The sequence below is a fragment of the Hyperolius riggenbachi genome, chromosome 8, assembly GCF_040937935.1.
Source record: "Hyperolius riggenbachi isolate aHypRig1 chromosome 8, aHypRig1.pri, whole genome shotgun sequence".
In the NCBI taxonomy this organism is placed as follows: Eukaryota; Metazoa; Chordata; class Amphibia; order Anura; family Hyperoliidae; genus Hyperolius; species Hyperolius riggenbachi.
In genome coordinates, this window is record NC_090653.1 from 180,921,327 (window position 1) to 180,946,515 (window position 25,189).

Genomic DNA, 25,189 nt, shown 5'->3' on the forward strand with positions numbered 1-25,189 from the left:
CGCATGCGGTCCGGCTCCAGCACGGCGATTCCGGACGGCGACCGCCAATGTGAACCGGGTCTTAGAATTAACAAAATTCAGGAAGCAGAAGAATCTATTCTGTTCGCCAGGGGCAAATTTGACAATTATAAAAAGGTTTGGATGCCATGGATCCTCTTCCAATTAACTGACAGCTACTTGAACATTATAAATGAGACAGTGGACTAGTAAGCAAAACGGAGAAAACAGCTACTGAAAGGAGTCTTTCAGGCTGACTAATGAATATCTCACCTCTGCGATACCTGTATTTGCTATTTTTCTCTCTGTTTATTCTCAAATTATCTTTACCTTTCTCTCTCTTTTGTTATCTCTCTTATACTTGCGTAAAGTTGGTCTATTATGCACTAGGATAACTATGAGACTGACAATGGTTTCTTATGCTCTCACTAACCTATGAAGAGCAAATCTGTTGGCAATAAAATTACATGGGAGTATGGTGAACCATACAGTTTCCAGAATAGCGTTGGACATGGTTAAACAATAATGTGTGTACTGTTATAAATGTAATTAGACTAGATATAGAGCGTAATCTTAATGTAAACTAGCCAAAGAAGACTGGTTAACTGGGTTATGTTGTTTTATATTCTTCTTTTCTATTATCTCTCCTTATGGTCTCTTTCTATGCATACCATAATGTATATAACTTAAATATAATGTTGTTATAATGGAAAACAAACATAAGACATGACATGTTGTACTGTAATGCTCCACTTTATTGCAAAATAATAATTACATTAAAAAAAATAAAAAAACAAGCATTTTTGTTTGTTAGAGTAGAAATCACCAGATTGGGGGGTCTGGGGACACTTTGGCGCAGTTGGTAAGTTTAAACGCGTTAAAGAGACTCTGAAGCGAGAATGAATCTCGCTTCAGAGCTCATAGTTAGCAGGGGCATGCGTGCCCCTGCTAAACCGCCGCTATTGCGCCGCTAAACGGGGGTCCCTTCACCCCCAAACCCACCCCCGCAAGACTTGGTCGCAGACTTGGTCGTTCGTGGAGGCAGGGCTAACGGCTGCAGCCCTGCCTCCAGTCGCGTCTATCAGCGGCGCATCGCCGCCTCTCCCCCGCCCCTCTCAGTGAAGGAAGACTGAGAGGGGCGGGGGAGAGGCGGAGATATGCGCTGAGTCTGACAGACGCGTGTGGGGCAGGGCTGCGGCTGTTAGCCCTGCCCCAACTAGAAAGCGCTCCCCTGCTGCTCGGAGGGGATTTGTGAGGTGAGGGACTCCCGTTTAGCGGCGCGATAGCGGCGGTTTAGCAGGGGCACACATGCCCCTGCTAACTATGAGGTCTGAAGCGAGATTTATTCTCGCTTCAGACTCTCTTTAAAGCGTAACCAATAGCACGTGACCTATCACTGTTTTCCTGTTGTGTGCTGCAGCCCCTCTGTATTTATATATTTCTTACGGAGACTGGGGATCTCCAGGCTGCGTGCATGCGTTACATAGTATTGCGTATAATTTGGTTTGTGCTGCTCATCCCTTGATAGATATATATATATATATATCTCATATGTATGTTGTTACGTATGTATGTATGTATATTTATATGAATATGAGTGTACAGTGCAAGTATAATACAAATTGAAATCTCAACCGTAATTACTGTAAAAGTAGGTTCACACTTGTTTTAAAAACGTATCAGTGGCTCCGTTTTTTGGCCCAGATCAAAAACGGAGCTACGGATACCAATGTTAAAAATAGCATCCTTCTTTATGTTCAAGGGGATCCGTTTTAAAAACCTGAAAGGATCAGTTTTAAAAACCTGAAATCCTTGGGTTTGTGGGGAGTTCACCTTCTCCACTTCCTTCGCTCGCCGCTTCACTTCCTGCAATGCCACCCTCCGAAGTATAGAGGGCGGCATTGCAGGAAGTCAAGTTGCGAGCAGAGGAAGAAGGTAAGCTCCCTGTTCGCTGCATACTTTACATTTTAAGAAGTTTTGCGCAAGTAATAATAATAATAATAATTTTATTTTATTTATTTATTTGTTGTATTTATAAAGCGCCAACATATTATGCAGCGCTGGACATTAATTTAGGTTACAGACAATATTTAGGGGTGACAAACAGCAATATGACAATACAGGAATGCAAGAAAATCAGATCACACAGCACAGTATGAGTACAAGGTAATGCTTAGTCAGTCACTGGATGGGAGCATGGAGTTAGGGCCTGTTCATACTTGCTGCGTTTGTAGAACGCGTATAAATTCAAAGAAACGCAAGTTGAAAAACGCATGCGTTTTTCTTGCGTTTCAATGCGTTTTCTATTGCGTTTTGCACAAACACGTGACCCAGGGGAAAAAAAAGAATTATGGGAACCGCAGAGGAAAACGGACGCTAAAAACGCAATAGTACGCGTTTTTGATACGCGTCCATAGACTTTCATTGCGTCCGTTTCTATGCGTATCGCACAGAACTGCGTGCAGCAATGCGGATAAGAAACGTATGCGTCTCATACGCATACATGTGAACTAGCCCATTCAAAAGCATTAGGAGCCGTTTCTATGCGTTTTTGGTACCAGTACGCGTTCCCTGAAAACGGCTAGGAACGCATATAGTGTGAACAGGCCCTTAGGCAAGTTAGGTTCACTCAAATGCATAGCATGGGTGCACAGTAATAGAGGTGCATGATCAGGTAGGACACAAAAGGAGTGAGGACCCTGCCCAAAGGCTTACAATCTAGAGGGAGAGTGTGATTATCCGCTCAGCTGGCTGCACAGGCAGACAGCTGTTTGTCCATTCCTCTAGTCTGTGGGCTGCAGGTCTCTGGAACAGAGACCTGTCTTTCCATTGCAAGTTTCTGGTCTGTTCTCTTGCTGGGGAATTTGCATACATTCGTTATGCAAATCCCCTACCTGCCGTCTTTGATGACTGGCACTATAAGAGCTTTATGTTTCCCAGAATGCTTTGCTGGACATTTCCCTTCCATGCTCAGTTCCTGATGGACACTGCTGGAGTGTCAGCCATTGCTATCTAGTATAGTTAATTCCTGGGATTTGCTTTAGGCTCCCCTGCTAGCCCAGTCAGGTTGTATTATCTGTATTGCCTGTTCTGTCTTGTCTTGCCTGTTTGCCATTGTCCTGTCCCTATGGTGGTTGACAGGAAATGGTTCTGATCTCTGTTCTTGGAGTATAGCTGGTGCAGCGGTTGCTACCAGCTATCTCTTCTGTTCTGTCTCCTGGGATCGCGCTAGCTACTTTTTGCGAGCGCTGGGGATCCTTCTGTTCTGTCTTGTCTGTCGCGATTGCGCTGTCACCAGCGGCGGTTGATAGCGAATCGCTCTGTCTTGTTTGGATCGCACTGGCCTCTAGCGGTAGCGGCTGTGGATCCTTCTGATCTAGTTCCTGGAGTGTAAGCTGGAGCAGCGGTTGCTACCAGCTACCTCATATGATCTGTCTTGTTTAGATCGCACTAGCCACTAGCGTTAGCGGCTGTGGATCTTTCTGATCTGTGTTCCTGCTTGGATCACCCTTGCTCTGGCGGAAGAGCGGTGGATCCTTTCTGCCTAGTTCCTGTTTTTCGTGTGTCTGTCTTGTCCGCTACGCTTGCTGCAGGCTCGGTGAGGTAACCGTTAAGCAAGCGCTCGCGTCCTCTGTTTCATGTTTGTCTGTTTATGGTTAGTTAGGCGTGCTTGTCTCTATTGTGCTTATCACGTGGAGATCGCGCATAACCGCGTGCACTGTTGCGAATGAGTGCGGTGTTCGCGGTTAGCTAGCGGTTGTTATTTTCCGTATCTCCTTATTGTATTTGCTGTGCCTTTGCTACCCTCGTATTCTATTCTGTTCTGCCTTGTGTCACGTCTGGCGATCGCACCTCTCGTGATCACGTTCCTATTTCACGGAGAAAGTTCCACAATCGTGACAGAATGTCCAGCCCTACCCAAAACCCCAGTGTAGACGGAATTTCCGATTTGTACGATTTTGTCAAATATGGCTCTTGTACCTTTAAGAGATTTAAAAAACTTGAACCTGAATCAGCAGACGAATTTTTGTCTGAGTGTATGAAACTGTTAGCGAACCCTGAATTCCAATGCACCCCAGTGTCTACCTGGGCCCCCCAAATGGTCTACATTCTGTTGGGGGGCGAAATGTTAATGTGGGGTTATGATGTGTTAAATCATACCACCCTGAGTCAAAGACCCCTGGAATTCTTGGCCTTTTTAATTCACAATTGGCTGAGATTACCTCAATTACCATACCCCCTTAATGAGTTGTTGTCAGCAGCAGCTCAATCAGCTGTTCCATCTACTCTTTCATCCACAAAGCAGCCATCCAAAGCCTCTTATGCTTCATACACACTTGAGATAACAGTCTTTGGAAAATGAAAGATCACAGACCAATTTTACCCCCTTCCATGTAGTATGAGAGCCATACTCTACACAGTCTATTCTATGGAGCTGCACTCCCCAACAAATAATATCTTTGCAGGATGCTGCACACAAAGATGCCCGTACACACTCAAAAGATCATTATCTGCAAAAGATCTGTTCCTGCAAAATATCCATTCCATGCAAAATGCATTATAGTCTATGAGATCTGCAGATCATCATACACACTTGGTTTAACAGACAATCATCTGCAGATCATCTGCAGATCAGATTCAACAGGGTGGATTTTCAGATCTGCAGATGATTGCCAGATATGCAGATGAAGTCTGTTAAACCAAGTGTGTATGATGATCTGCAGATCTCATAGACTATAATGCATTTTGCATGGAATGGATCTTTTGCAGGAACAGATCTTTTGCAGATAATGATCTTTTGAGTGTGTACGGGCATCTTTGTGTGCAGCTTCTTGCAAAGATTTTATCTGATGGGGAGTGCAGCTCCATAGAATAGACTGTGTAGAGTAGGGCTCTCATACTACATGGAATGGGGTAAAATTGGTCTTTGATCTTTCATTTTCCAAAGACTGTTATCTCAAGTGTGTATGAAGCATAAGTCTAAACGTAAAAGATCTAGGAAGGCTTCCCAGCGGAAAGATCCGTTGCCCCTACAACCACAAATAAAGAGGTTATTTCTGTCAAGTCTGAAATGGGCAAAATCATGCAGTATGATAATGATGTTTATAATGCATCTGCTGATCAGTTTCCAGGGTTTTTGCCCCAATCCAAAGCTTATGTGGATCCTGCTATAGGTAGGATCGCACACTACATTAAAGCAGTTAAAAAAATCTGTTCTTGTTCCTGAACTCCACCCCTATGGAGATTATTTGGATACTGGCCTGTTTGAACCCCCATTTGCTTCCTGGGATATTGGGGCCTTGCCTAAAGAATTCGATTTTGATTGGAAAGCCTTTTGCGATTTTTACATCGCAAAAAGCGAAGATGTCTTGAATGCTTGTCTCGATTCTATGTACCTTCTGATTGATTCCGATGAATGTGACAAGGATGATGTGGATCTGGTGATCTATGTATGGCAAACGATTTTGGATGAGTTGCACACACACCAACCAATTGATTCCAATAAAGAGACATCTTTGTCGGATGATTGTTCCTGCCTTTCTGGGGTAAAGCATGAGAGTCTTGACTTTGTGCAATCTGAAATGAATGAGTGTGCTGCTGTGGTTGGTTCCTGTGCGAATCCCGAAGGATTCTCTCCTGACAGTGTGCAGTTTGAATCTGTGCGATCTGATGCCTGTTTCTCGGATGTTCCTGCAGATTGTGATCGGCATGAGTCTGCCGGTTTCCTCAAGGATGTGTGGGATCCTTTGTCAGTTAGAAACAGATCTTTGAGATCTTCTGTCTGTGACCCTGCTATGGGGAAAATTTCTCGATTATGCAGCGTCAAAAGTAAAATTTTTATGCCTAATAAAGTTTATCCTGTTGATGTCGCCATTTCTTTTGCAAATTAATCTATGTCTTATTCTGTTCGCACCTGTGCAGGCCTGTTGCCTGATGACAGTTGCTCCAGTGTTTCTGTCCTAGATGCCTTGCAGTCTGCTCCGCAGATCGCGGAGGTTTGCGATATGGAAGCGTCAGTTTCGCAACCTAAAGCGATCTTGGATCCGCAAATTTTGCGTTCTGACTCCTCGGATTCGACATTGTTAGCCGAATCTAAGAGTGAGACAGCGCTTCGGTTTTGTGAATCTGATGCTGAAGCTTCTTTGCCTTGTCCAGAGAAGCTTTCTCTGAACCTGCCCTGTACCATGAATGAAGGCATGATGTCCACTTGCATTGACATTTGCGAGTCTGATTCTGAAGAAAGTATTGACTCTCCACCCAGTACTCTGGATGAGTCAATATTGCCTTGTACAATATCTCCTGCCCTGCCCCTAGAGGCTCGTCTAGGTATTGCTGCTATTTTTTACCTGTCTTTCTGCAGTTTTGGAATTGCAAGCTAGTTTGACTACTACGCAGAGTTCTGGGTGCAGCGAGATTAAAGTTAGGGAGTCAGTGTGTGGTCCAGTGAATATTCCTGTACGTTCCACTCATGATGATGAAATTCAGTCTCAGTTTATGGTGGAATCTTCCCTGGGACATCTGCCCTGTTCTCAAAATAAAGTTCCAGTTTTGCCCTGTAACATGGATAGTACAGAATCCTTCTTAGACAACTTGAAAAATGATGTTCCTGAGGTCTTGTTTGATGATCTAAAGGTCTCCGAGTTCCTCCCAAAGGGTGCAGAACTTGTAGGAGATGTCTCCTGCCCCCCAGGTCCTTCTGAGGTGTTGCCCACTTCAGTAGGCATTGCTGCCTTGCTGACTACTTTTGCAGCTCTTGTGGAGCTTCATTCATGTGTAGTCAATGATGATATTACAGTTACAGAAAATTCTGAATTTGAGTCCGAGTCTTCTTTTGAAAGACCAGTACCTGTGATCTTTACTCGTGATGATTTTCTGCCCGGTACTGGTTTTGGTCTTGTCGTGTCGGACTCTGAGGTTGGCAGTTCCCCGACATGTCCTGAGGTTTCTCCTGTACTAGTGTACCCCGATGTGCTCTGTGACCCAGAAAGCCCAAGTGTGCCTCGGTTACCAGCGTACTCAGATGCTTCCTCAGTGGAGACATGTTCTGATATAGCCTGCCTGCTTGCATGCCCAGAAGTGGTCCCTGAAAGTCCTGATCTTGATGGGTGTCCTGCTAATTTTGAGTCTGGAATGATCATAGGTTCCATAGGGGTTCTTGGTGGTTCTCCATGTGAGCCTGGTGAGCGTTCTGGCTTCTTGGGATCTCTGCGGAGCTTCAAGGCGTTCTGGGAGATTCCGGGAAAGGTTTTGCTTGGTGCCCTGAATACGATCAGCAATGGCTTTGGTGTTGTAAGGGACACTTCGAACAGGTATTGCGGCAGGTTTGGTATTCTTGGACGCTCCTTGGAAGGTGGTGGGTATTGTCTGGAGGGTGTCGATGGCTCCTTCTCTGGTGTCCACAGTCCTGATGGGTGTTACGCTGAGACTTGCAGTGCTGATGGGCATGTTTCGGTGGCTTCTGCTTCTGATGAGGTCGGTTTCGGATGGACTGACTCTGGAATTGGGCCTTGTCGGGCTGTCCTGACCTTCATGAGTCTTCAGTTAGAGTTTTGTGATGTTACCAGTTTTGAGGGATGTCTGGAATCCATCCCTAGAAGGGGGGGTACTGTGATGATCCGCTCAGCTGGCTGCACAGGCAGACAGCTGTTTGTCCATTCCTCTAGTCTGTGGGCTGCAGCCTGTCTTTCCATTGCAAGTTTCTGGTCTGTTCTCTTGCTGGGGAATTTGCATACATTCGTTATGCAAATCCCCTACCTGCCGTCTTTGATGACTGGCACTATAAGAGCTTTATGTTTCCCAGAATGCTTTGCTGGACATTTCCCTTCCATGCTCAGTTCCTGATGGACACTGCTGGAGTGTCAAGCCATTGCTATCTAGTATAGTTAATTCCTGGGGGTTGCTTTAGGCTCCCCTGCTAGCCCAGTCAGGTTGTATTATCTGTATTGCCTGTTCTGTCTTGTCTTGCCTGTTTGCCATTGTCCTGTCCCTATGGTGGTTGACAGGAAATGGTTCTGATCTCTGTTCTTGGAGTATAGCTGGTGCAGCGGTTGCTACCAGCTATCTCTTCTGTTCTGTCTCCTGGGATCGCGCTAGCTACTTTTTGCGAGCGCTGGGGATCCTTCTGTTCTGTCTTGTCTGTCGCGATTGCGCTGTCACCAGCGGCGGTTGATAGCGAATCGCTCTGTCTTGTTTGGATCGCACTGGCCTCTAGCGGTAGCGGCTGTGGATCCTTCTGATCTAGTTCCTGGAGTGTAAGCTGGAGCAGCGGTTGCTACCAGCTACCTCATCTGATCTGTCTTGTTTAGATCGCACTAGCCGCTAGCGTTAGCGGCTGTGGATCTTTCTGATCTGTGTTCCTGCTTGGATCACCCTTGCTCTGGCGGAAGAGCGGTGGATCCTTTCTGCCTAGTTCCTGTTTTTCGTGTGTCTGTCTTGTCCGCTACGCTTGCTGCAGGCTCGGTGAGGTAACCGTTAAGCAAGCGCTCGTGTCCTCTGTTTCATGTTTGTCTGTTTATGGTTAGTTAGGCGTGCTTGTCTCTATTGTGCTTATCACGTGGAGATCGCGCATAACCGCATGCACTGTAGCGAATGAGTGCGGTGTTCGCGGTTAGCTAGCGGTTGTTATTTTCCGTATCTCCTTATTGTATTTGCTGTGCCTTTGCTACCCTCGTATTCTATTCTGTTCTGCCTTGTGTCATGTCTGGCAATCGCACCTCTCGCGATCGCGTTCCTATTTCGTATCTGCTGTTGTGTGTGCGCGGTCGCGAGGTGGCGACTGGATTGGCGCACACACATACAACCTATCCCTTTGGTCAATCTCATTCGCAATCGCCTCTCTTGCAATTGCGGTCTGCGCTTCGTACAATTCCTGTCTGGCACTTGTGGAGGTACAGAGGATTGGTTCCTCTGCACTCCCCAGCGCCATCTGCCGACAGGAATTTCCCTCTACAGGTGCGTAGCACCTTTTGCTGGGTGCCTGCAAATATACGTTTGTGGAGGATTTCCGCCGTGTCAGTGCACGCGTTGTGTGCTGATCACGGAGAAAGTTCCACAATCGTGACAGAGAGGTAGGGACACGAGAGGTAGGGGACCAGAATTCGGCTGTGGGTTTAGAGCAATTGTGAGGGGTGGTAGGCAAGAGTGAAAAGGTGAGTTTTGAGGGCCTTCTTGAAGGTGTTGAAGGAGGGGGCTGCCCTAATGGGTGGAGGTAGGGAGTTCCATAGTGTCGGAGCGGCTCTTGAGAAGTCTTGGAGGCGTGCATGGGACTGGGTGATGCGGGGGACGGTCAGGCGAAGTTCATTGGAGGAGCGGAGTGAGCGGCTTGGTGTGTATCTCTGAGTAAGATCAGAAATGTAGGTTGGACAGGTTTTGTGGATGGATTTGTAGGTCAGACACAATATCTTGAATCTGATTCTGGACTGGATAGGAAGCCAGTGGAGGGATTCACGGAGGGGAGCCGCCCTGGTGGAGCGATGGGAGGAGTGGATAATTCTGGCAGCCGCATTCATGATGGACTGCAGTGGGGCTATTCGGGTCTTAGGGAGTCCAGACAGAAGGGCATTGCAGTAGTCGAGGCGGGAAATTATGAGGGCATGGATGAGGAGTTTGGTGGTGGCAGGGGTCAGGAAAGGGCGAATCTTACAGATGTTACGAAGGTGGAAGTTGCAGGACTTTGTGAGGTTTTGGATGTGGGGAGTGAAGGAGAGTGCGGAGTCCAGGGTGACACCCAGACAGCGGGCTTGAGAGGTAGGGTGAATAGTAGTGTGATTAACAGTGACCTGCACATCTGGGAGGTCCAGGGATGACCGGGGTGGGAAGATCATAAATTCCGTTTTGTCTAGATTTAGTTTTAGGAACCTAGCGGACATCCAGGAGGAGATGGCAGATATGCAGGAGGAGACCTTGTCCATGGTAGTGGTGGATATGTCAGGGGTGTGGAGATAGATTTGGGTGTCATCTGCATACAGATGATAGTTAAAACCCATGGAGGAGATAACCTTGCCAATGGAGGATGTGTATAGGGAGAACAGTAGGGGGCCAAGGACCGAGCCTTGGGGGACTCCCACTGAGAGGTGGTTGGGGGTGGACGAGGACTCATTGAAGGAGGTCGTGAAGGAGCGGTTGGAGAGGTAGGATGAAAGCCAGGTCAGGGCGAGATCGTGAATGCCCATGGATTGGAGGGACTGGAGGAGTAGGGGATGATCTACTGTATCAAAAGCTGCTGAAAGGTCAAGGAGGAGGAGAATGGTGTATTTACCTTCAGCTTTAGCTAAGGCAAGGTCATTGATGAGAGCCGTTTTGGTTGAGTGGGCAGGCCGAAATCCAGATTGCAGTGGGTCTAGTAGTGAGTTGGCATTGAGGTACTGGGTCAGGCGTTTGTGAGCCAGACGCTCAAGGAGTTTTGAGGCGAAGGGGAGGAGGGAGATCGGGCGGTAGTTGGAGGGTAGCGAGGGGTCGAGGGAGGGTTTCTTGAGCAGAGGCAGTACAGTGGCCTGCTTGAAGTCTGAGGGGAAGGTGCCTGTGGATAGGGAGAGGTTAAACATGGTAGTGAGGACTGGGGCCAGATCCGTGAAGTGAGGCTGAAGTAGATCAGAAGGGATAGGGTCAAGGGGGGAGGTAGTGGTATGGGAAGTCTGCAGTAGGTGGTTGACCTCCTCAGTGGTAGTAGGAGTGAAGGAGGTGAGGCGAGGATAGGGTGGAGAAGGAGTAGGTTGTGAGCAGGTGGGAGGTGAAGATTGAAGATTGGATATTTCCTGACGGATGGAGACTATTTTGTTGGTGAAGTGGGTGGCTAAATCTGTGTCAGAGAGGGAGGAAACAGTATTTGCAGTATTTGTATAGTGCCTTTTTCCTGTCGGGCTCAAAGCGCTTGCGAGGCAGCCACTAGAGCGCATTCAATAGGCAGTAGCAGTGTTAAGGAGACTTGCCCAAGAAACTCCTTACTGAAATAGGTGCTGGCTTACTGAACAGGCAGAGCCGAGATTTGAACCCAGGTCTCCTGTGGCAGAGGCAGAGCCCTTAGTAGCTGGAGGGGGAGCGGGGACGGGGGACCCAGGTGAGGGGGAGTGACCCCCCACCCCACCGACCGCTGTCACCCCCGTCCTGGCTGCTACCGCCCATCAGCATGGTGGCCCCCTCTCCCCTCATGGCTGGGCATACATTTCCACGGACTGGAAACGTATGCTGCAAAAAAGCATTTTAGGAAAAAACAGGGGGAAGGAAAAAGAATGTTTATAAAAACAGATCTGTTTGAAATGGATCCAATCCTGAATGGTGTGGACCTAGCCTAAATTTACGACTTGTTCTCAGGTTTGAAATGGAAATACACTTCTGTTTGTTACATAGTTACATAGTTACATAGTTATTTTGGTTGAAAAAAGACATACGTCCATCGAGTTCAACCAGTATAAAGTACAACACCAGCCTGCTCCCTCACATATCCCTGTTGATCCAGAGGAAGGCGAAAAAACCCTTACAAGGCATGGTCCAATTAGCCCCTAAAGGGAAAAATTCCTTCCCGACTCCAGCTGACAATCAGATAAAATCCCTGGATCAACATCATTAGGCATTACCTAGTAATTGTAGCCATGGATGTCTTTCAACGCAAGGAAAGCATCTAAGCCCCCTTTAAATGCAGGTATAGAGTTTGCCATAACGACTTCCTGTGGCAATGCATTCCACATCTTAATCACTCTAACTGTAAAGAACCCTTTCCTAAATAAATGGCTAAAACGTTTTTTCTCCATGCGCAGATCATGTCCTCTAGTCCTTTGAGAAGTCCTAGGGACAAATAGCTCATCCGCCAAGGTATTATATTGCCCTCTGATGTATTTATACATGTTAATTAGATCCCCTCTAAGGCGTCTTTTCTCTAGACTAAATAAACCCAGTTTATCTAACCTTTCTCGATAAGTGAGACCTTCCATCCCACGCATCAATTTTGTTGCTCGTCTCTGCACCTGCTCTAAAACTGCAATATCTTTTTTGTAATGTGGTGCCCAGAACTGAATTCCATATTCCAGATGTGGCCTTACTAGAGAGTTAAACAGGGGCAATATTATGCTAGCATCTCAAGTTTTTATTTCCCTTTTAATGCATCCCAAAATTTTGTTAGCTTTAGCTGCAGCTGCTTGGCATTGAGTACGATTATTTAACTTGTTGTCAATGAGTACTCCTAAGTCCTTCTCCAAGTTTGATGTCCCCAACTGTATCCCATTTATTTTGTATGGTGCTAGACCATTAGTACGTCCAAAATGCATGACCTTACATTTGTCAACATTGAATTTCATCTGCCATGTATGTGCCCATATAGCCATCCTATCCAGATCCTGTTGCAATATGACACTATCTTCCTGAGAGTTGATGATTCTGCACAATTTTGTATCATCTTCAAAAATAGCAACATTGCTCACTACTGCATCTACTAGGTCATTAATAAATAAATTGAAGAGCACTAGACCTAGAACAGACCCCTGTGGGACCCCACTGCTAACAGTCTCCCATTTTGAGTACGATCCATTGACCACAACTCTTTGTTTTCTGTCCATTAGCCAGTTCCCTATCCATGAACACAGACTCTTCCCCAGTCCTTGCATCCTCAACTTTTGCACCAGACTTTTGTGGGGAACAGTGTCGAAGGCCTTTGCAAAGTCCAAGTATATCACATCTACAGCATTCCCAATATCCATATTAGCATTCACTACCTCATAAAAGCTGAGCATGTTAGTCAAACAGGACCTGTCTTTAGTAAACCCATGTTGATGCTGAGAAATAAGATTATTTTCTACTATGAAGTCATGTATAGTATCTCTTAGTAACCCCTCAAATAGTTTGCATACAACTGATGTTAAACTTACAGGTCTATAATTTCCTGGATCAGATTTTTTGCCCTTCTTAAATAATGGGAAAACGTGGGCTGTACGCCAATCCACTGGGACTCTGCCAGTTGCAGGAGAGTCACAAAAGATAAGATAAAGGGGTTTATCTATAACTGAACTTAATTCCCTTAGGACCCGAGGATGCATGCCATCCGGGCCAGGTGCCTTGTCTATTTTTAATTTATTTAGTCTTGCCTTCACTTCTTCCTGCGTTAAGTATTTAATATTACAGTTAGAAGATTGAGACTCTTCCGCCTCTGTAGTTTGCAACAGTGCTGTTTCTTTTGTGAAGACAGAAGCAAAGAAAGCATTTAATAACTCTGCCTTACCTTGGTCATCCACCATTGAGTTCCCATCCTCATCCTTTAGGAGTCCTATACAGTCAACCTTTCTTTTTTTAGAGTTAATGTACTTGTAAAACTTTTTTGGGTTAGATTTGATATCCTTAGCGATTTGTTTTTCAGCTTCAATCTTTGCCTGCCTAATTTCTTTTTTACAATTTTTATTGCACTCCTTATAATTGCTTAGTGCAGCCTCGGTCCCCTCCTGTTCTAAGACCTTATAGGCATTCTTTTTCCTCTTCATTTTATCTTTAACCTTTCTATTCATCCATAGAGGCCTTTTTTTATTCCTAGACATTTTGTTTCCATATGGGATATACATACTACAGTATTGATTGAGTATAAGTTTAAAAGCTTGCCATTTCCCTTCAGTGTCTTCCCCTTGTAGTACATTAACCCAGTTTACCAAATGTAGTGCCTGCCTAATAATCAATCTTCCCAGAATTCCACAGGGTTCACTGGATCCTCATACACAAAACCAAAACGCTCACCAGATTTTATGGCCGATCAATTACAATCAGCAAATCACGCTTATGGCCCAGCCAGTAATTCCCGGATCTTTCAATATCCTTCAGCTTCTTCACACATGTAATAAAAAGTAAGGTGCAAGCACATAGCGTAATACTGTTTTGATTTTAAATACAGTTATATACACCAGTGCACTCCCAACCACTGTTCCAATGTCACCCAGTGTGTCCTCCACCAGACCAGTAATGCAAGCCTCTCACCAGATATCATGCGCTGACCGACAGGGACCAGCATCAACAGCGTGTGGCATCAGCCAATTTCTTTCTCCACAGTTTGGATCATACAGCCTAAGACTCAGAGAGATCTCGACATAGCGTAATACTGTCTTTATTTTAAAAAGTTTTAAAAGTAGTGCACTCACAAACATCAAAGATCAATGCGCATTAAGAACAGCATGCAGCGTCTTCAGTGCTCCGCAGGCCACGCCCTACTAGTTTCGTCACTTGACTCATCAAGCCCCTGATGAGTCAAGTGACGAAACTAGTAGGGCGTGGCCTGCGGAGCACGGAAGACGCTACATGCTGTTCTTAATGCGCATTGATCTTTGATGTTTGGGAGTGCACTACTTTTAAAACTTTTTAAAATAAAGACAGTATTACGCTATGTCGAGATCTCTCTGAGTCTTAGGCTGTATGATCCAAACTGTGGAGAAAGAAATTGGCTGATGCCACACACTGTTGATGCTGGTCCCTGTCGGTCAGCGCATGATATCTGGTGAGAGGCTTGCATTACTGGTCTGGTGGAGGACACACTGGGTGACATTGGAACAGTGGTTGGGAGTGCACTGGTGTATATAACTGTATTTAAAATCAAAACAGTATTACGCTATGTGCTTGCACCTTACTTTTTATTACATGTGTGAAGAAGCTGAAGGATATTGAAAGATCCGGGAATTACTGGCTGGGCCATAAGCGTGATTTGCTGATTGTAATTGATCGGCCATAAAATCTGGTGAGCGTTTTGGTTTTGTATATGAGGATCCAGTGAACCCTGTGGAACTCTGGGAAGATTGATTATTATACTGAGGACAATCTTTTGCAGAGGGGATGTTGAGCGCCGCTTTACCTTTCTAAGATTTGTTTAACGGACTGTGAAACACACACAGATTATAAGAGAAGGCGATCCATCTGGTGTTATAATAATTGAGATTATTGCATTGATTTGTATATGTGAATTTAAGTGAGGAGCGCACAGCTAGGATTAATTATCCCTAATTTTAGTGCCTGCCTAATTTGAGTGAACTTTGCTTTTCTAAAATTCATAGTTTTAGTGGTCCCGCTGCCCCGTGGCCTATCAGTCACCAGCTCAAACGTTATCATGTTGTGATCACTATTTCCCAAATGTTCTTGAACCTGCACATTTGATACATTATCTGGTCTATTAGAAATGATCAGATCCAGTAACGCATTCCCCCTAGTTGGTTCAGTTACCATTTGAGTCAAGTAATTGTCCTGTAGTGCTGCCAGAAATCTGCTGCTTTTACCAGAATGGGTAGCCTCAATACTCCAGTCAATATCTGGAAAGTTGAAGTCGCCCATAATTATGACCTCATTTTTACCTGCAGCTTTTTCAATCTGCTGTAGTAATCGCAGTTCTGCAGCTTCATTAATAAGAGGTGGCCTGTAGCATACCCCAATAAGCAATTGGCAACTTTTATTTCCACCATGAATATTTACCCAAACGGACTCCACATCTTCGCAATCTTCCTCCATCTCATCGTTGAGGACAGCTGTAAGAGAATTCTTAACAAAGAGACAAACCCCTCCACCTTTTTTCCCTGTTCTATCCCTCCTAAACACATTGTATCCTTTTAAATTAGCTATCCAGTCATGGCTTTCATCCAGCCATGTCTCGGTTATTCCAACAATGTCATAGCCTTTGTCATTCAGAATGAACTCTAGTTCGTCTATTTTATTTGCAAGGCTCCGAGCATTGGTTACCATGCACTTTATATTTTTACCACTACATTTACCAATTTTGTTTACATGAAATGGGCTACTTGAATTTTTACCAACCTCCTTAATCTTTACACTGTCCCCACCCCCCTCTCCACCCTCCATAATGATAGGTTCCCACTGTCTTTTTACCTCATCTTGTCTATGTATTGAGACTTTATCCTCCCGCCTCCCCCCAGATCCTAGTTTAAAATCTCCTCCAACCGTTTAGCTATCTTCTCCCCCAATGCAGCTGCACCCTCCCCATTAAGGTGCAGCCCATCCCTGCTGTAGAACCTGTAGCCGACTGCAAAGTCTGCCCAGTTCTCCAGGAACCCAAACCCTTCCTTCCTACACCAATTTCTCAGCCACTTATTTAACTCCCTAAGCTCCCTCTGTCTCTCAGATGTAGCATGTGGCACTGGCAGTATTTCAGAAAACACCACCTTGGAGGTCCTTGCTTTAAGTTTATCTCCAAGTACCTGAAAATCATTTTTGAGGACCTTCCATCTCCCACTAACTTTGTCATTGGTGCCAAAGTGTACCATGACAGCCGGGTCTTCCCCAGCCCCACCCAGTAATCTGTCAATTCTTTCCGCTACATGCCGAACCCGAGCACCCGGGAGGCAACGGACTGTACGGCATTCGCGGTTTCTTCGACAGATTACCCTATCTGTGCGCCTAATAATTGAATCCCCTACCACCAGTACCTGTCTAGCCTTAGCTGCACTCCTATTCCCTTTCTCGTTACATCAGTCTGCCCCCTGGTTGCTAAGGAGCACATCCTGCTGCAGCATTGCTACTCCTGAATCATCCTCCCCAATATTACACAAACAAGCATACTTATTAGTGAGCCTCCCTGCCACTTTTTCCCCTACCCCTTCTAACTGTGACCCAACTAGCGGCTGCCTCTGCTTCTTGGTCCGGCTGTACTCCACCATCCTCATCTTCAATGGTTCCATCCAGTGTCTGGATCGTGAGATCCAAGCTCTTCTCCATGTTGTGTATGCTTCTCAGTGTTGTAATTATGATTACGGTCGAAAAAAAAATTATGAAAAATTTTTGTTGAAAGAAACTACTCTAATTCAAAATCAAGCATTATGAGCACAATAATTGTGGTTTTAGTAATCTAGTCCAACTGGCATCTCTTTAAAATTTCAACTATATTTCCACATAATTACCGTAATTATTACGACTCGCAATCGGATTGCTGTACTTACTACTACTAGAGGCATTAGCATAATAACATCATGGTAGGCTATGATCAATTCTATGTGTGCCTTTATAACAAGTTATGCTGTAGCTATAACTTAAATTTTTTTTTATGTTACAATCTGAGCTAAGATGCACAAAAAACATTGATAAACAGAAAAACTTTAATGGTTAAAAAGAAGCACAACTCATGCAAACTTACATTAGGAGTGGTTTCCCAGGTACTCCAGGATCTTTTAGGAGATTTATGAGAATACTTGCAACTTCTCTTAATCGTCCTTCATCACTGGCATCCACTAAAAAGACAAATGCATTGGCCTGGGTATAGAATAACCTCCTCTGAACTCTACTCTTTAGTGCACTGGACATCTCAAGAAGAATGAGGTTAATGTGATCAAGACGCAGTTCGGTCCTTAATGGATCATATGATGAACATTTTTGAGATGGATAAACTAGAGAAAAAAAGACAACAACAAAAAACAACAAAAAAAAGTTAAATAATATTTCGAAGACAACAGAGCATTGCCAGTTTCTTAGAGCAGTGTTTCTCAACATTTTATTGGTATGTACCCCTTTTAAAACCCTGTACTCACCAAGTACCCCCTAGCATAGTAAACATTATCACAAGTACCCCTTGGCAAATATATATGTAATCGTAGTGCATGATAATTGGTTGTTAACAATTTCCAAGCATTTGTTATTCCTTTAAATAGCTAAAACATTAATTTGGTGTTCTTCAAATAAGATTTTTCATTTTCTAAAACTCTAAATTTGTTATTCTTGGTTATGTATATCAAGCCCAAGTACCCCCTGCAACCATCAGAAGTACCCCCTGGGGTACGCGTACCATGCGTTGAGAACCTAGGTCCTAGAGAACCCAGGACCAGGATTTATTGAAGCATACTTAGTTTAATTAGTGTGTAGAAAGAGTGTGTGGTTGGCACTGCAGCACTGATTTGTACTTAAACAGGGAGCTGGCAGGACCCACGTTGCTTCTTACTCACAGAGGTTGATGGGTGCGTGCTCTGACATAGATAGTGGCAATATAACTGTACAGATGAGAGAGAAAGAGCGGAAGGTCAGCACTGCATTCATCTGTTTATTCCAAAGTTAGGTACATCAAAAAGCGTGACATTTCAAAATAACAATCAGCAACATACCAGTGCAGGAGGCGATGTGGGTGGTGGTGGGTGCTGGGCACTATTAGCCTTACAGCCATTTCGCACAAATATGCGCTTCTGAGGCTCCGTATCTTCCGCTCTTTCTCTCTCACCTATACACTTAGTTTAATGTTACAAATAGTAGGTAAATAATGGCTGCAATTAAATCACATACAAAAGATTTTATAACCACCACACATAAGATTCCCTAACTTAATGCAAATATTGATGTGGTTGGGACCTCAAGAGAAAATGACAATAGTTACAGGAGTTTAGTATGTCACTGTACCAGCTACCAGGTAAATAGAAGTAGAATCTCGTTAAAGTAAACTCTAACATAGTAAACCTCTGGCTATAGTAAATTAAGTACCCAGGTCCCGACCATACTCCTTTATGAATATACAATGTATACCAATTCTGGTATAGTAAACTTCTGATATAGTAAACTACTTGGCCAGGTCCCTTGGAGTTTACAATAACACAATTCTACTGTAATTACATAATTGGCGACCTTCAGGTAACTAATAGTAGAGTTTGAATAGAAAACAAACTCCTTCCCATGTCTGTGTATGTATAGTGTCCACTGTGCAACACAAAGGCAGTGGCACCCTAAAAAGAAAATCAACTAGGATAAAATTGCAATCTCTAAGGGCCCATTCACACTTGAGCGTTTTGAAAGCAATTTCGGCAAAATGCTCAAACGCTAGCGCTTTTGAAAGTGCTAGTGTAATAAAAATCTATGGGCCCGTTCTTACTTGGGTGATTTGCGCTAATCGCCGCAAATTGCCCAAAAACGCAAAATGCAAATGCGTCGCCTGCACCAAGATTTCCCGACGATCGCGTTTCAGTGCTATAGAAGCGCTAAAGGCAATTGTGGAAAAGTGTTCAGTGATTTTTCTGCTAAAAAAATCACTCACGCAGTTTTGCGCTTTCAAGTGTGAATGGGCCCTTAGGGCTGATTCACACTGCAAGAGCTTTTTCTGAGCACTTGTGATTTTAAAAACTCTTACAAATGCAATGCTATGTGTGTATTCTCACTTCAGCGATGTGATTTTATAAAAATCATCCATAACATTGCGTTATTAAAAGCTTTTGAAATTACTAGTGCTAAAACAGCGCTTAGTCACATGAAGGTTACTGTAACATATGAGTATGAGATGCACTTAGAAAAAAAAGATAAAATTAAAACAGTGTAAAATAGGAACTTAACTATGGTCTTACCCAGGGTTGCTCTCCAGAGATCGCAAATTAGAATTTACCCATGATCACAGATAGATTTTCATGATTGCCGAACTCGAATTCGAATTCAAAGAGCGATACTGCACCGAATTCGAAGTCGAATGTACCCGAATAGTCAATCTCTAATTCGGCCGTGATCACGGGTGTTAACGCGTGATCACGAATTCGGCTTCGGTATCCAGGGGATGACGTCATTGGGCCAATCAGAAGACCCCTAGCCGATGCCCTAGCAACCAATCAGAGGAGGGGAGCCTGGCCTTCCCCTCCTCTATATAAGGCGGCAGCCATCTTAGGGAGCCCGTCCTTGCTGTGTGACTCTGCGGTACTGAGAGCATCTCCAGTGCTGCTGCGTGTCTTAGCAAGTGCTTTTCTTGTGCTAAACCCAGCGTTTTACATCCTAAACACATTCTGAACACATTTATTGTACACATTTATAGATAGATAGTGATTTGATTATTATAGTTCAGTCAGCCAGTGTAGTGTATATACTGTACACTGTGCTAGGCTAGTGTTAGGTCTGTGTGCAGGCTAGGCCTGCTAGCCTAGGTAGCCTTAGCCTACTAGCTTAGGTAGGTTAGGGATTATAGTTAGTTGTGTACAGGGCCGGATTTCTGGCAAGGCCACATAGGCCATGGCCTAGGGCACCAGAAGTTTAGTAGCGGCTCAGTGAGGGGCAGGGAAACTGTTCTATGCAGTCATCCCTATCTACAAGAACAGCTTTAACTTTTGAACTCTCTGTCCTGTACTTGTGCCATCCCTGCAAGACCTGTAAGCTCTATCCTGCAGGTATACATCAGTCTAACTCTTATGGTGACGCAATGGGTCCATCATTAATCAGATAACAAGCATAACATACAATTTCAAAACATAACTTCTAATCTATACGCATATTACTAAAATAGCTATTGTCTGTGACACCAATGATGGAAAGTAAGGCGAATTCTCTTTGGGGCACACAGAGATAACAACCATACAGATGGTATAGTTGGCCTTGGGCGGTAAAAAGTACAAATACGGCCCTGGTTGTGTACTAGTACTAGTTTACCTAATTTGTACTGTTAGTCTGTGAATTTATTAGCTTCAGTACTGTGTAATAGTTACTTCACAGGCCAGCATTGGTGTGATCTGTGATTGTCATCTGCCCGACCCTATTGATTGACTACAGACTTTTATTGTCACTCACTGTCTGTCACACGAGTGAGTTATTGACTACTGTATACACTACATTACTGCTAGGGATTATAGTTAGTAGTTTTCTTAATTTGTATTGCTATAGTCTGTGAGTTTAATTAGTGGGGCAGGCTTCACTACTAGTCTACTACTGTGTAATAGTTACTTCACAGGCCAGTGGCCACTAGACCAGGCCACCATCTGTTGTGATCTGTGACTGTCATCTGTCCGACCCTATTCATTGTGTCCGTGTGTGACAGACTTTTATTTTCACTGTCTGACTGTAACATGAGTTGGTTATTGACTACTACACTACTACTAGGGATTATAGTTAGTTGTTACCTACGTACTAGTTTACTTAATTTGCACTGCTATAGCCTGTGAGTTTATTTAGTGCCGCAGGCTTTACTGCTAGTCTACTACTGTGTAATAGTTACTTCACAGGCCACTATGCCAGGCTAGCATCTGTTGTGATCAGTGACTGTTATCTGCCAAAACCTATTGATTGCGTCCGTGTGTGACAAAGTTTTATTGTCACTGTCTGACTGTCACACAAGTTAGTTATCGTCTAGTACACTACTACTAGGGATTATAGTTAGTTGTTACCTACGTACTAGTTTACTTAATTTGCACTGCTATAGTCTGTGAGTTTATTTAGTGCCGCAGGCTTCACTACTAGTCTACTACTGTGTAATGGTTACTTCACAGACCACTAGGCCAGGCCATCATCTGTTGTGATCTGTGACTGGCTGCATGTCATCTGCCCGACCCTATTGATTGCATCCGTGTGTGACAGACTTTTGTCACTCACTGCCTGTCACACGAGTGAGTTATTAACTACTGTATACACTACACTACTGCTAGGGATTATAGTTAGTAGTAGTTGTTACCTACGTACTAGTTTACTTAGTTTGTACTGCTATAGTCTGTGAGTTTATTTAGTGCCGCAGGCTGCACTACTAGTCTACTACTGTGTAATAGTTACTTCACAGGCCAGCGGCCACTAGGCCAGGCCAGCATCTGTTGTGATCTGTGACTGTCATCTGCCCGACCCTATTGATTGCGGCCGCGTGTGACATACTTTTATTGTCACTGTCTGTCACACGAGTTAGTTATCGACTACTGTAGACTACACTACTGTTAGTAGTACTACTACTATTAAAAAAACAAAAAAACTTTTATTTTTTGTTGTCACTCACCAGTCACCACCAACCCAGACTCTTTATTAAAGTTTAAACCCTTTCCCACCCTTTCTACACATATATTTTTTTTGTTTTTCTTATTGTATTTGTATAATTGTACAATGACTGGCAGAGGTAAAGGGCGAGGCACCACCAGGAGAGGTGGGGGACCATCCCTATGTGCCACCACCAGCACAGTTGGATGAAGGCAGCTTGTCATCGGAGGAGGAGGCGTCTCTGGCACAGAGGCGCGGCAGCAGCATGGTGGCCAGCACAGGGCTTGGAAGGCAGGAGCCACAGCCTGCTGCTTCAGCTGCTACCACCACCCGCACCAAAGCTCCTTCAAGTAATGGGAAAAAACCTCAGCCCTCCAAAGGCAAAAAACCTCCCCAGCCGTCAAGCTTGAAGGGCAAGTTGAAATCCCCAGTCTGGCGGTACTTCACTGTGTGCGTTGACGACAAGACCCGTGCCATTTGCCACAGTTGCGGTGCCAGCCTGAGCAGAGGTCGCGTTCAGAGATCTGAACAAGTTGGGTACCTCGTGCCTGCAGACCCACTTGGAGACCAAATATTTTCAGGACTACAGTGAGTTTCTGAAGCTGAAGGACAGTGCCGCAGGCAGTGGTCAGAGGCAGACAGCCACTGCACAGACTTCAGCAGCAGCACCAACATCCCACCCTCCTGCTCATCCAGCATCAACAGCAGGAGCACAGAAACTCACTGCTCCCCCCGGGCAGCCAGTCCTCAGTGGCATTATCTGCTCCCTCCACAGTCGCCTCCTCATCCTCCCGTGCAGGCAAACGCCGCCAGACCCAACTCAGCGAGTCCTTTCCCGGTGTGACCAAGGTTCTGCCTCCCAGGTGCATCCGGGTGCTGAACGAGTTGCTTGCCCGGGCCATGTGCTCCTAGCTCCTGCCATACTCCTTTGTGCAGGAGGGGATTGACATGAGAACGCTCCTGCAGTATGGAATCCCGGAGTAGTAAATTCCCAGCCGCCACTATTTCTCCTGCACGGCGATCCCAGCACTGCACCAGTTCGCTATGGCGAACGTGGATCTGCTCGCTCGATCACGCCGTGAGTGGATCCACATCACCATGGACTCCTGGAGCAGCCGTTTTGGGACAGACTGCTACCTGTCCTTCACGGCTCACTGGATCAGCCTGGTGGAATGTGTCATAGACCGCACGGGTCGGTCCTTAATCGGGTCAATCGCTCAGAGTCAGAAACTCGGTCTCGCTGTCGCCTTGCGCATAGATGCCCATATGTGGATTCGCAATCTATGAACCGACTAGCCGAGAGGAGCGTCCTGACTCCAAAGGGTTCACCACACACATACAATTCAAATACTTGCCACCACATGTGAGTCAGCACATGACTGTAAATATATTAGCACACTGCGAACACTGTAAGTTAACCCTTAGCTGTATGCAGGGATCGGCGTCAGATCTGTCTATCTGTGCCCGATTCAAGCATACAGGTTATAAATACAAGTTACTCTAGAACACAAGGTAACATTTTCGGTAGTACGATTGTGTATGTTCAGGAACAGGTCATAACCGTAAAACGATTTTTAAACGTTTTGATAACAAAAATGCATTATACACATTTACATACACTAATAAACATAAACACACACAATGCTTAAAATAAAAGGGAATAATTGTGAAAGGTTTATGTTCTGCCTCTCCAGTCTAAGCACTACAATGTGATCTCTGTAACTCACGGTTGTGTTGAGATATGTGTAATCGCAGCCTTAGGTAGATTGGCGGACAGTGACTCGATCCAAACGACACCTTGCAGATCGTGAAGAAGTTTATTCAAACTGTGCAGATCATACACCGATGAACAAATGGATAGGTCAAAAAATCATAGTGTGAGCAGCTAGCAGAAGCATGTAGCTGAGATGCAGGGTTGAGCTAGAATGAGCTAGAATGAGCAGTGAGGGAGGAGACAAAGAGCTGAGAGGAGGGTAAGGGAAGAGAGAGGAGACACACTTGAAAAAAGCAAACTATGCATGTGTAACATGACACTCCCCGTCGAAATCTATGATTTCTAATAACAATAATAACTTAAGTTCAAGTTCAAATAATAGTTATTTTCCTGCTTGGAACACCTGCAACAAGAGAAACAGCAAAAAAAGGAAACAGGAAAACATTACTACAATACTTGTAGAAGTACTTTTTCAAGTGTAGACATGGACTTCAGAGGGGAAGGCAGCAACAGCACCAATCCTTCTTACCTCCCTTTAACACAGTTGCTTTGAAGGTCTGTCTTCAGAGGGGAAGGCAGCAACAGCACCAATCCTTCTTACCTCCCTTTAACAAAGTTGTCTTGAAAGTCTGTCTTCAGAGGGGAAGGCAGCAACAGCACCAATCCTTCTTACCTCCCTTTGTACTATGAAGTCAGAGTTAGGGGTCTTTCTGTTTAGGCAGAAGCAGTACCAGTTCATTTATGGGTCTGAAGTAATGTCTTGCAGAACCTTCTTTCATTACTTTGACTTCTGCTTTCCGCACTTTGCCATCATTACTTGGAACAGTCTTTGTAACAAGACCGATAGGCCAATTGTTACGATGGGCGTCTTTTTCCTTGAGGAGAACAACGTCCCCGATTTGCAGGTCGGGTTTACTGACTTGCCATTTTCTGCGACTTTGAAGGTTGCAAAGGTACTCCATCTTCCAACGGCTCCAAAATGCATCAGCAAGATGTTGAACCCTTTTCCATTGGTATTTGTAAACATTGGTACAATCAAAGGCCTGAGGTGGAATATTATCTACTCCGATCTTTTGAGTTAAAAGGGTGGCTGGAGTTAGCAATACTGGAGACTCTGGGTCAGAGGAAACGGGAACAAGAGGTCTCGCATTGATTATGGCAGACACCTCGGCAAGGAAGGTGACCAAGACTTCATGTGTGAGATGGGAAGATTTGTGGTCCAGCAGCATAGAGTCCAGGATTTTTCTCGAAATCCCAATCATGCGTTCCCAAGAGCCTCCCATATGCGAAGAATGAGGCGGGTTGAATTCCCATTTACACTTGTTGGTATTAAAGAAGTTCTCTGTCGTGAGTTGTCTGAGTAATATCTTACCCTGAATGGTAAAGGGTGCTATGAATCCCAAGGGATCGTAGATACTCTGCACTGCGGACAGTACTCCCCTTTTTGTGAAGGGCTTTTCGCAGGCTGATGTTTGAAATGTGAACATGTCTTGTTTCACATCCCACAGCAACCCAAGGCTGCGCTGTGTGAGGGAAAGGTCAGATTCTGGTTGGAATTCCTTAGCACTGGCAGCATGATCATCAGAAGGAAATGCTCCCATTACCTCATTGCTGTTGGAGATGATTTTATGTAGTCTGAGGTTGGCAGTAGCGAGCATGTTCTGAGTCCTGGTGAGAAGGTCAATGGCCTCTTCTGCTGTTGGTAGAGACTTGAGACCGTCATCCACGTAGAAATTCCTTTCAACAAACTGACGAGCATCAGTTCCGAACTCTTGTTCGCCTTCTTGGGCAGTTTTTCTCAGTCCGTAAATGGCAACTGCGGGGGAAGGACTATTCCCA

The 25,189-nt window shown here is 44.8% G+C and overlaps 1 protein-coding gene across 1 annotated transcript in view; it reads right to left on the reverse strand.

Annotated features, from left to right (window-relative positions):
• The window catches only part of LOC137528401 (ADP-ribosylation factor-like protein 13B), a 2,482,321-nt gene that overhangs the window by 1,101,570 nt on the left and 1,355,562 nt on the right, over positions 1–25,189 (reverse strand). Inside the window, exon 4 of the mRNA XM_068249693.1 lies at positions 17,093–17,342. Within this exon, the coding sequence (XP_068105794.1) occupies positions 17,093–17,342 (250 nt within the window). The remainder of the gene's footprint in view (positions 1–17,092; positions 17,343–25,189) is intronic.